At 38.5% G+C, this 12649-nt stretch overlaps 3 protein-coding genes across 3 annotated transcripts; 1 reads left to right on the top strand and 2 right to left on the bottom strand.

Annotated features, from left to right (window-relative positions):
- Positions 1 to 202: 202 nt before the first annotated feature.
- LOC133290250 (uncharacterized) lies at positions 203 to 804 on the top strand. The gene is made up of 2 exons (XM_061488317.1): positions 203 to 212; positions 374 to 804. The coding sequence occupies exons 1-2, from the start codon at positions 203 to 205 to the stop codon at positions 802 to 804; spliced, it is 441 nt and encodes a 146-aa protein (XP_061344301.1).
- A 1112-nt stretch (positions 805 to 1916) lies between these two features.
- Positions 1917 to 2342, bottom strand: LOC133290249 (uncharacterized). Its single transcript, XM_061488316.1, has one exon. It carries the CDS (start codon positions 2340 to 2342, stop codon positions 1917 to 1919), a length of 426 nt encoding a protein of 141 aa, XP_061344300.1.
- Positions 2343 to 9197: 6855 nt separating this feature from the next.
- LOC133290248 (uncharacterized) lies at positions 9198 to 10202 on the bottom strand. The gene has a single exon (XM_061488315.1). It carries the CDS (start codon positions 10200 to 10202, stop codon positions 9198 to 9200), a length of 1005 nt encoding a protein of 334 aa, XP_061344299.1.
- Between the last annotated feature and the right edge of the window lie 2447 nt (positions 10203 to 12649).

Raw genomic sequence — 12649 nt, 5'->3', positions numbered from 1 at the left:
TCTTGGGATGGATGGGTTGGGTTAGAAGTATCACAAAGGTTAATCTGTCCTGTTGATGGCACACTATACAAAACTAGAATTTGAAAAGCATATCACAAACATGTTTTGCATGGTTCCCAAGAAAGTGCTTCCTCGTGTACAACCTACTCTCAATTAGGTTCAGTAAAAGAATATGATGATAAAGTCCTCATGCTCTTTTACCATGCCTGCAGGTACAAACATCCTTAACTCTTCCTCCTTGTCTTCTTATTTATTCACATACGACCCTACCTTACACCTATCAATTTTTCAAAAATTCTCAGCTTCTCTTATATATTTCCCAATATGGGTCCACAGTGTTTGTTTATGCTTTTTTTTCTGCTTGGATTTGCAGAATCACAGTCTTTTATGCATCCCTTTAACCATACTGACTTAGAAGCAGCAATAACTGACATGAGAGCAAAATCTTACTACGGATTTGCAATGCTTTTGCAAATGCTGAATGGAACATCACAACCAACTCGGGAACTAACATTCTTGATGCCAGATGATAGAGAATTATCTGCTTCATCTATTTCAGCTGATGGAATAGAAGAGTTTTTACTAAGCCATGCCATTCCAATGCCTCTCTATTTCAATGATTTATCTCATTTCCCAACTGGGACCCTTGTTCCCTCAGGGATAAGCTCCAAAATGATGAGGATCCACAACCGTGGGAGAGGAGATTTCTTTGTTAATAATGCTCAAATCGTTACAGCAAATGTTTGCTTGAGCTCTGTCATCAAATGCCATGGAATTGATGCAATTATTGAATATGATGCTTGACAATACATATCAAATAATTAATCTAGAGGTATTATCATCCTTCAGGTGCAAGCAACCCTGGCCAGGAATACCTCTCCTCTAGTGCTATCAGAAAATGTCCTGATACTTGTTTTTAATTCTATCTTACAGAAATAAAAATATCACTATCTTTCAAACTTCTTAATTTTCACCTTTTTTTAATATTATTTATTTGGTGCTACTTTTTAAATGTTAAAAAACAAGGAGTTAGATGTGATGATAAAAAATTATAGATGCATAACATGCAGTATAATTTATACATTGCCATTAGAGAAAATTTTTGTTAAAATAAATGGTAAAAAAATAATTTATGAACCTCATTTTGGTATATATATGACTACCAGGCTTAATTAGTATTCAAATGGTAATATTATGAGGTTATCTCATATCCAAACATACAGAAAAGACAGTTTGGATTCATTGAACTTTGAAGTCATCTTCATTGTTGTATTTTCTTGTAAATCTCGTTGCATGAAAACCGTTTCTTGGATGTGCTTTTCACATTTTCTTAACATGTACTATCTTCTCTTCTTCTTTCCCCGAGACATGTCATTACCTACCAAGATTTCCAATATGGGGCCATGTCCATGATCGTTGTTTAACCTAATAAAATTGCAGTAGGGCACATTACCTTTAGATAACAAAAATTATACAAACCCTATTAATTACGTGTCCCTTTTTAAAGTAAAAAAATAAAGTTGATTGCTAAGCAGATTGCTGACCACTGACCAGCTTTAAAGTACACATGCTATTGCTAACTAAAAATACACTATAACTAGATTACAGATCAAAACCAGAAATGTAGAATCCAATAACCAACCTAGAAAACGAAACAGATGGTTCATATATATTCTAGGACTCCCCAAAAATTTCTAAACACAGCCCTCATATTCATGCAATTTCAAGCCATATCATTGATTTTTTTTTTTCTGGTAGTAATAGCTAGTGATAGCAGATAGCTAAGCTGATTATATATGATAGTACACTCATGCCAAGCCACTATAGAGAGGCCATTGTGTCACAATCACTATGTGTTAAGTGACCTATCTTAAGGTACATAATTAGAATAGCTATATATATATATATAGATTCTTTTACAGGTGAAGAGAAGTGTCAACACCAGAATCAGAGCCAGCTTCACAATCATAGACATTCTTCCATGAAACCTGCAAGGACTGTGCATGTGTATAATCTGTGGGGCGTAATAAATTCATTGAGGCAGGGGTCTGCACTCTTGTGTAGTCTTCTTGCATGTCCTGCGATGTTGGCCAAAGAGAAAGAGAAACATGGGGTGGTGACCTTGATGACGGGGTGTTAAATTCAGGATGAGAAAACATCTTTGTTGGCTCATAATAACTCGTTGTGGTAATGGAATTGAATTGTTTAGGTTCAGTGAGCATCTTCTTGAGCTCTCTCTCTTCTCTCATTTGTTTTACTCTCTGCAACTGTCTAAACCTCTCTTGTAGAAGAGCAATGGAAGAGTGAACCACAGTGGGGTCATCATGGCTTTCCCTACCCATTATGATGAGTGTATAGTAATATATAATAGTTATATATCTTGTGGCTTGAAAAAAGCGAGAATGAGATGAGAGCCGAGGTATAAGGAAGAATGAATTGATATAGGTGTGTATATATAGTGTGATGGCATGGTTAAGATCATTTTACTACTTTGATATATATGAATGATTTTTAATTACTTTTAGTATATCGATGAAATTCTGAATGATTTAAAAAAGGAATGAGAATCGGCAGAAAGGGTGCAAAGTCCAAAAAGAAGATGTTGATTGGCCAATCTAAAAGAGTTTCATAGGCCGTGTATGTGGGGGAAGGAGGCACAAGCATATCTATCCCATTTTTCGGTACGAAGAGGCAAAAGCAATACTAAAGCAGAAAAGGACTAAAAGAAAAGTCCAAGGGAATGTCGGAAGTAGCACATGGAAGGGTGTGTTTGGAGGAATAATGAGTGGAGTGATGCTCTGCTAACATGTCCCAAAAGCCCTCTTCAACTTTGGAGATGGTGGAGTCTTTTTGGTGGGCTTTATTTGGATATCACATTATTTATTTATTTATTTTTCTTCCTTTTAGATTTAGTTGTTTCTTTATAATATATGCTTCCTAACTTTTTCCTTTTGTTGGGAGAAGGGGAAATTGGAGAATTGGTTTTGGGTGGGGGGCAGTGTAATAGCAAAAAGACAAGGCTTAGAAGGAGGAATAATCTTGGGAGGTCATCATGCTTTGATTGAACAATTATGTATGACAAGGACAAACATACCAACATTCTTCTCTCTTTCTCTATCTCTATGCAAGTTCTTTGTCTCAAAGTGTTTGGATGTGAATGGCATGCAGAAATGAAAGCTGCAGATACCACTAATGCTTGTGTTGGATGCTTCTTTTATGCGGCAGAAGCGCCCCCCTCCTCTATTATTTTCTTTACGTCTTTGAAGTTTGAAACACAAATTGACTGATTGAGATTAAATTAGACTCAAAGATAGACAAGGCGTGCATTATAAATCCTATTATATTAAATCTCATTGGCTATTAATTATATAAGCTAAATAAAAAGCATATGTTGGTGGAAGGATATGAGCAATCTCTGGCCAAATTAGCAACATACAAGCATAAAAAGTTGATGAGCCAATACAGGTTAAGGGACTACAATTCACAGATAGAGCACTGAGTAGTTAGTGCTATGACTTGTGCCGCGCTATGTCCAATGAAGAAAAAGGTTTGGAGCTGAGTTTGGATGGACGTAGCAGCTTCAGAAAATAGGGTAGGTGACTTCAAACCAAAAAAGAAAAGAAAAAGTAACATATCATATCAACAAAATGCCTAATGAGTAATGACATTGTTGCTACAACCTGTGATTTTCAGTTTCCACAGCACATGAAGTCATGATGCACATTTGACCGCATTGTGGGGATGGCTACAATATGGTGGGGAATGTATCAATTAAACTAACGTGCAATTTTTTTTTTTTTTTTTTTTTTGCGGTTAATGTAGATAACTTATCTATATTGAGATCAAAGCAATGTAGTTTTGATATGAAAATCAAGGTATTTTTATAATCATAATTTATTTTAGAATTATGCTAGTCTTTCTCATTATAATTTTTTATTTTTTCAACCCAAAACGATGCCTTTTTGGGAGTAAATATAAGTAACTTATATACTTTCACTGTGAAAATATCAAAACCTTGAACAAATTGTTCCAAGATTGCTCAACATTTTAGGAAGTATGAATATTTCAAAATAGTCCTTGTACCTCTATTAAACATTTCATGGATACTTTAAGGGAAACGTGTTTATCTAATGTATAAGATAAATTGTCTCATACAACACACACAAAAAGTCGATGTGACCTATTATTTTTCTTTCTTTCTCTTCTTCTTAATGAGTTCCACTCATTTTTTTGTAGGTTACATGAGACAACATGAAAAACATATTTCTCATACTTTAAAGTTTTTTTTTTTTTTTTGGATACAAAGGAAACAAAAAACAGCAAAAAACAAAACTTAGCTACTGATCGTTCTGGGGTACAAGGACCCTCTCAAATCATTATCCAGTAAATCCCTACAACCCTGAGGGGGATTCTCAAAAAACTGGATACTCCAATCCTCAGTCCCTGGGTTTGATGCAAGCCAGTCAGCTACTCCATTTGCCTCTCTATGAGTGTGAGAGAACCTGATTGTCCAATCTTTTCTACAAAGGATCTGGATCTTTGAAACCAATTTGGAAAATGGGAGATGGTCAGCACAACCTTTCTCTATCACTTCTAATGCCAAAGAGGAATCTGATTCCAGCAAGACGTATTTAAATTGTCTTACCCATGCCAGTTCCAAACCATTAATATGCCCCATAATTCAGCTATGAAGGAGTTGTTAAAACCTGTGTTCTTGCTAAAACCCACAATCCATCCTCCCTGGCTGTTTCTGATCACGACACCACAGCCTGATTTCCTCCCATTGTTGCTACTAGCTTCATCAGTATTAACCTTAACCCACCCTGGATCCGGGAAGCACCACTTGATAAAAGCTAGCTGCTTCTGTCTCACAACTAGACCTGCCTTCACCAGCGTATGATGAGCGTGTTGAGCATTACGAGCAAACTGGGAAGCCTTGAAGCTCACTCGTTGGGAACTATCTAATGCACCATTAAAGACAATGTTATTCCTCTCCTTCCATATATGCCAACACGTGACTCCAAAGAGCAGATTCCACTCGGTTTGGGATGGACCAATTCTGCGATCCTTAAGGTTCCTGGAAACCCAGTCCATCACACTCCCCTGGAAGAAAGTTACACGATCATTAAAGCTTAGAAGGTGGAGCCATACGTCCCTTGCCCAAGTGTAGTCTCGAAGGAGATGAAGGGAGTCTTCCACCTGTAAATTGCATCTAGGACATATGGATGAATTGCATATATGTCTTATGTACCTCATATTATTTGTAAGTAGTTTGTTTCCTAGCAACAGCCAAATAAAAGCTCTGATTCTCTGCGGGCCATTCCATCTCCAGGCCAGATTCCAGTCAACATCACTCAAATAGTCCTCCTCGCCGGTCAGCCTTTGGTAAGTAGATTTGATGGTAAATTTTCCATCATTAGAGTGAGCCCATGTAATTTTATCCTCCCCCCACCATTTGTCTCTGGAGGCATGATCCCCGCAATAAAATTCATGCCCTCGTTAGAAATAAGGTGTTTGAAAAGGGTCCAATTCAAGTTACCATTAGTATCCACGTACTCCGCTACCTTCCCCTCTAGCATGGATTCGGGGACATGGTTCACTATAACGTCTACCACTCTGCCAGAGGGAAACTGGGCATCCATCCAGAAATTTGTTACAAGCCCATCCCCTGAAAGAATCCTTGAACCTTCTTCTATCTTGCTAGAGGTTCGATACTCCCTTCCACAAATTTGAGCTGTTAGCATTCCTGGGTATGGTAAGAATTAGCTCAGGGCCCACTCTATATTTAGTCCTCAAAACCCTAGCCCAAATGCTATCTTTGTTAGTGATAATTCTGTGGCCCACTTTCATAATCATAGCACTGTTGAACGAACGTAGGTCCTTTAAACCCAACCCTCCCTCCTTCGGCACTTTGCAAATCGTCTCCCAGTTGACTAAGTGAGTTTTTCTTTGGGCACTATTCGAACCTCACACAAAGTTCCTAGTGCACTTCTGGATGTCATCACAAATGGTGAGTGGCACAAGCGACGTTTGCATGGTATAGGTAGGCAGTGCATTTAAGACAGCTTTAGCTAGGGTCACTCTACCAGTAAGGGAGAGAGAAATTTGATTCCAGCTAGTTAATCTAGCATGGAATCTCTGCAGGATATGGTTAAACGAGCTTTTTGTGACTCTTTTGCTGTGTAAAGGAATCCCAAGGTATTTCCTAAGATCCCCGGTAACAATGAAGCCTATATAGCTGCTGATATCCTGAGCTCTAGTGAAGTTGACATTTTTAGAGAAGAATACTTTAGTTTTCTAATGGCTAACACGTTGACCAGAGCCTTGGCAGAAAGACTTGAGAACCTGGTTCACCAATCTGGCTTGCTCTATGGAGGCTTCGGCAAATAGAAGTATATCATCGGCAAACAACATATGAGATATGGGAGGACCATCCTTTCGAAGAACTATGGGCTTCCAAGCTTTCGCTTGCACTGTTGTTTGGATGAGATGCGTTAACCTTTCCATGCATAGAACGAAGAGATAGGAGGAGATTGGATCTCCCTGTCTGATTCCACGAGTGGGGAGGAAAGGGTTTGTAGACTTGCCATTCCAAAGGAGGTCCATTGAGGGGGTGGTCACACATTGATTTATAAGCTGAATCAAATTGTGAGGAAGACCTGCATCTAGAAGAGTATCGTGGATAAACTTCCAATCTATCATATCATAAGCTTTTGCCAGGTCTATCTTAATAGCCATCCACCCCTTAGATCCGCTCTTCGTCCTCATAGAATGGATAATTTCCTGTACAATGATGATATTATCGGCACTATTGCGACCATAAATAAAGCTACACTGATTTGGTGCAATTAGCTTAGGCATGAATTTCCTGAGCCTTATGGCAATAATTTTGGAGATGATCTTGTAGGAACCGTTGCATAAGCTGATGGGTCGAAATTGCTTCATGTTGACTGGATTATCCATTTTTGGAATCAAACATAACAATGTTTGGTTAATATCCTTGATTCTTGTGGGATCTTCGAAGATATCTAGAACCAACCTGCAGATGGAAGGACCTACCACGTTCCATTGAGATTGGTAAAACAAGGCATGTAGACCATCAGGTCTAGGAGCCTTCAAGCTGCCAATATTGTAAACAGCTTGCTTGATTTCCTCCTGCGACAGACAGCTACCCAACTCCAAAAAACCCTCACCAACGATAGCAGGGAAGAGACTAGTGATGGGAAAAGGATCCAGGTTATCTTCTTCAGCAGCGTATAGGTCTTTAAAAAACCCTGTAGCATGATCTATGAGTTCCTGAGTATCTGCAATCCATCTGCCATTTTCATCCATGATAGTCACAATTCTGTTTCTCCTCCTAGAGACAGTTATAGAGTGAAAATACTTTGTATTTCTATCACCAAATTGGAACCAATTGCAACGTGATCTTTGGAACCACGTGATTTCTTCTTGGATAAGAATAGTGTCCAATTCCCTCCACAGCTCTTTTTGAAGATCATCGAGGGTACTGCTATATTGGTAGCTGAGACTTTGGTCAATGCCTTTCAGCCTGACATGGAGTCTGTTCTTCTGCTTTTGGGAAGCCTTGAAGATGGAATCCTTCCAATCTGTAGCTTTTCTCTGAAAGGAACTACTGGCTTCAAACCAATTCGGGTTGTTATCCCAGCACTCTTTAACCATTTCACCAAAACCTTCAGCAGTAAGCCATGCAGCCAGAAACTTAAAAGGTTTTGGGCCTTGTGGTTGAGACCAAGGATGACCCTCCATTACCAACATAGGTCTATGGTCAGAACCATAGAAAGGGAGGTGAGAAATGTTGCGTTGAGGCCATAGAAGGTTCCATCTCTCATTACCGCAGGCTCTGTCAAGCCTTTGATGTAATCCTTCCTGTTTCCATGTAAACATGGGCCCTTTGAATCCAAGATCGTTTAGATTCCAGTCCATGAGGAAAGTTTGAAATTCCTGAGCACTTCCCCAACAAAAATCCCTGCCTCCTACCTTCTCAGAGTCATCCACCATTGCATTGAAGTCTCCAATAATCATCAGGCATCATCGATAGTTCCTGCCAACTCCCTAAGGCTTGTCCATAAGGCTCTCCTATCACTTCTTCTCGGGATTGCATACACAAAAGTTACCAGCTCCACTTTCAAAGAATTTTTATGCACTATTTTGGTGTGCACGAACTGGTGATGGTGACTAATAATCTCTAAAGAAAGCTCCACATCGTCCCATAGAACTCAGATCCCTTCACTGAATCTCACTGCTTCTTTTTTAAAAAACTTATTAAAACCCATCTTCCTGATCAGGGAGTTTCCCCTCTGACCACTACTTTTGGTTTCATAAAGAGCCAACACACTAATCTTAAACTTAGACTTCAAATCGAGGATTAGGGGAACAAATCCTCTTTTACCAGTACCCCTGCAATTCCAGCTACAGTAATTCATAATAAAATTATAAAAAGAATCGAACAATACAAATATCGAAGACATTATGAGTGGATTCTGACCCCCCTAGCATCTTGATACTTTTATCAAAAGCCTGATCATGTAGGCAGTCTGGGCCATACTTCAACATTTCCAGGACTTCCATGGAGTTGTCCTTTTCATTCCCCTTATTTCCATCCTCCTCGTCTTGTGTATTGATAATGGGACTGGTGATTGTTCCCCTCTGCTCGCCAACAGGTGTGGGGGACACTGCATCAGTGAGGAAGTGGTTCTTATTCATATGTTTCCCACGTACCAGTTTCTTTTTAATACTGTTTTTGAACTTCTGCATGGGATTGGGTCCCATTGATTTTCCACTTACACCTCTCGATCCTCGAGTCCCCTCCGTTGACTTTTTTATGGCCTCGGGCTCTACTAAAGTGGGACTGGCTTTGCTTTTACTTTCAAGCTTGTTTCCTTAAAAACTGCTTGTCTAACACTGCTAGCACTGTCCTCCTTCTGGACTGCCTTTTTGCTCCCGTTTTGTTCCTGAGTAGCCTCTGCAACGTCTGCCTTCTGATTACTGTTTGTGTTTCCCCCAGGACTGACGAATTTTGTTTGTAGTCTAACTGGGAATTTGATCCTTTTGTCTGTTGGTCCTTGCCTCACCGCACCTGGTTTCCCTCCTACCATCGACACTTTAGGCGCTTCTGGTTTTCCCTCCACCGGCACTGCTCTTTGTCGTCGGCCCTTGGTATACTTCTGCACCACCATCTAATTTCCAAAAGCTTCGTCTTCGATATTGGCTTTACACTCAACTTCAGGGCTCAATGTCTTGACTGGAGGTTTTTGGTTAAGCGAGGAGCTTGTTGTAGCAACGGGAGCCCTTGCTATCCCACATTGATCCTTCTTTTGCTCGTATTTTCCACAGGAGAAGCAGATGAGGTGAAGCCCCTCATATCCCACTTGGATAGTCCAATTCCCTATCTTGAAATGAGAGACTAGACTTTTATTTAAGTTCACTTCAACACAAATTCTGGCAAAACGGGCTTTCTCTGTGATCTCTCCATCACCCTCTTCTGCTGTCCTAATGAAGTTCTTGTCTACCTTAAGGGTCCTACCGAATATGTTATCGATCCTCCACAAGTGTTGATTGGAATAGAGCTCAATAGGTAACCCAGGTAAACGCATCCAGATAGCTAGTTTCTGAACAACGTCTTCATATGGGTTGAACAACGGCCTCCATCGTTGGACTATCAAGTAATGATCCGCTATCACCCAAGGGCCTTCTTGCAGAACGTGGATATAGTCTCTATCATCAGAGAAACATAAGACTATATACCCATTGTCCAAATCAATGGCTTCGAAAGTTCCAGTCAAACCCCACAGACGTTGGAGTCTTGCTAGTAGGAATCTTGAGCTTATTCTTCTACCCAACAGCTTAATGATTAAAGCCTTCTTCCATTTCTTACAGTCTTCCTTGTGCTGAGCCTTTGATATTTTATAGGTAGGGCATAAAGGGTCGTTATCTTCCTCCTCCAGGTCCTCCTCCATGCCTTCCTCCTCCTCTTCTCTTCTTTGTCTCTCCATCCAGTCTTCCTCATCATCCTCTGAAACATAGCCTTCCCCATTTAGATGGAGCAGCTTATCCTTATAGGATATGGTTTTACTCTTCTCAGTGTTTCCCCCAGAGCCTGAACTCTGCCCTTGCACCCCTTCCGAAAACTGCCGAAGTGGCTTACTCCCTAAGATATCCTTTACCGGCAGTTTCTCCTCCATGTTCTCATCCTCCAACCCTATCCCAAGTGGTATCTTGGGGTTTTCTTCAAAGTTCACTGGTGGTTTTCCTCTCTCAACTTCTATCTCCAACGGCCTACAACCCTACGGCCTACAAATTGTAATTTTTTTACTTTTATACTTTAAATTTTTATACAAATAACAATAAAAATAGCATAATAATTAGATAAATAAATAGGGATAGGATACTAAGCCTATCTTTTTTCGTGCCTATTTTACCTACTCTTTTTTAATATTATTTGAACAGAATCTCAATAAGAGAAAGAAATGATAAATGTTAGTTGAGATTCTAATCCAATAATGTTTGAGAAGAACGGATAAATTATGTATAAAAAAAGGTAGGCATAATATCATATTCCAAATAAATAATATTTTATTAACTAATGTTAAACTTCCATTTTTTTTTTAATTTAAACTTTGTGTTTCTATACAAATTTTATCATAATTTTATATATTATACTATAACCCTGTCTTGTCTTATAATTTTTAAAATTTGTAGTATCTATATTTCAATATCGTACCTTAGCTTCCTAGCTACGTTTCCTAATATTTGTGGATTTAATCTCACAACTATTTGCACGTTTGGTTCAAATTGATTTTGGGAGGAATAAATTTTTATATTTTTTTAAATATCTTACAACACCACTAAGAAAATGTTTATCCTCAAAATAAACTAAAGTATGTCTCTCACTTAAAGATCTTGCCGGTTGAATTGTTGCGCCTGCTTGTACTTACATGTGCCAAGTAACATTGTTGATGTTAAATCTGTTAACACCAGTTCACTATTTTTGAATTCTACTGTATTTATTGTGAGGTTTGATTCTCAAATGATGGTGATTATATGTACTGATGTTGATTATTATGATTTTTTGCAGCTGACTTTCTATTTTACATAAATTTTCACATTGTGTATAAATACTATGTAAGTAATAGCTTGAGATATGTGAGAAACTAATATTAACAATTTAAGCTTGTATAAATGATTAACTCTTATGTTATATATATTTGATAAAAAGTTTAATAGCAACCCACTCTTCGAATGAATTTGTTCAAATCTCTAATTTATTAATAAAAATTATAACGCTACTAGTTTTGGTCGATATGCCAAACTTGGGTTTGGACTATTGGACCTGATTTGTTGGTCCAAGCTTCCCTCATTGAGATGTATGCAAGATGTGGTTGCATGGAGCATGCAAGCGGGGTTTTGGTCCATTTGGATAACATAAAAGAACCACCAGACTTGGTTTCCTATGATGTTATGTAGGTATAGTATAGTGTGTTAGCATAGCACGGGAACTGTTCATCAGAAAGCCTGAGAGACCGGTTTTCATGGAATACCATTCATTATTGATAAGGATGGTCTCACTTGGTGATGTTGAGGCAGCTCAGAAATTGGTTTAGATTGTCGGTGAACAGAGACAACAATCTAACGGGGTATTAAGGCTGTTTCTTGATATTCAACTAGCTTATGTTGCCGTGGCTGATATAAGATCACTGTAATCAAAGTCTTCTGTGTGTGTGCAAGATGATTCCTAAATACAAGAGAGAAATGGACAAGGTTGATTCATTGAGGATGATGTTGGAGCTCATTGGTGAGAAGGATATCTTTATTTGAACTTCGAGTGTGAAGATGGGTCTTGAAAATCAAGGATTTTTTGAGCTCACTCTAGAATATTTCTCCAAGATGATAACTGATGTAATTAAACCAAATGGTGTTGCCTTTATATGTATTAAGTGCATGCAGCCATATTTGACAGGGGACGTGGATGCTTCAAATCAATGAGTAGTGTTCACAGAGTTGCTCCAAAATATTGCAAGTGTTAAGTTTCTTGAATTCTCATAGATAAGAATTACCTCAATTGAAGTTGATAATGCAGTTTATGATTTGTTTCTGGAGATAAATCACATATGTTGGATGAAATACTTGAGAATACTGTATGTTGTACCTTTTTTTATTTTTTGGGTACAAACACTATTGTATTTTTTTTTCCGGGATAAACCACATTTATTCTTCATGGAAGACTATTCTGTTTTGGGAATAGTTTAGGATTAAGACTTTAAACTTATGGTACTGACTAGGATCGAACACTATGTCATATTTTAACCATACATTTGCAACTCACAATGAGAAGTTAGCTGTAACGCCTGACAACTTACAAGGATCAACGACTGTCCCCACACACTAAGACAAGACTTTTCAGCATGTTTTGTCCTCACTCGCCCACTTTCTGGAAAAACTTCCCAGGAGGTCACCATCCTAGAATTGCTCCAAGTCAAGCACGCTTAACTATGAAACTTCCGTTACGGGCTACCGAAAAGTAGATGCATCTTGTTAGTATAGGTAGTACTAATTAATTCTTATAAGAATTGTTCCAAGTCAAGCACGCTTAACTATACAGTTCTTCTGTTCTGAGCTATCGAAAAGTAGA

This window comes from Gastrolobium bilobum, unplaced genomic scaffold (genome assembly GCF_033153095.1).
Source record: "Gastrolobium bilobum isolate Gb01-03AN ecotype WA unplaced genomic scaffold, APGP_CSIRO_Gbil_v1 utg1595, whole genome shotgun sequence".
NCBI lineage: Eukaryota > Viridiplantae > Streptophyta > Magnoliopsida > Fabales > Fabaceae > Gastrolobium > Gastrolobium bilobum.
The sequence above is the reverse complement of the archived record's forward strand: the minus strand, read 5'-3'. Positions and strand labels throughout refer to the sequence as shown.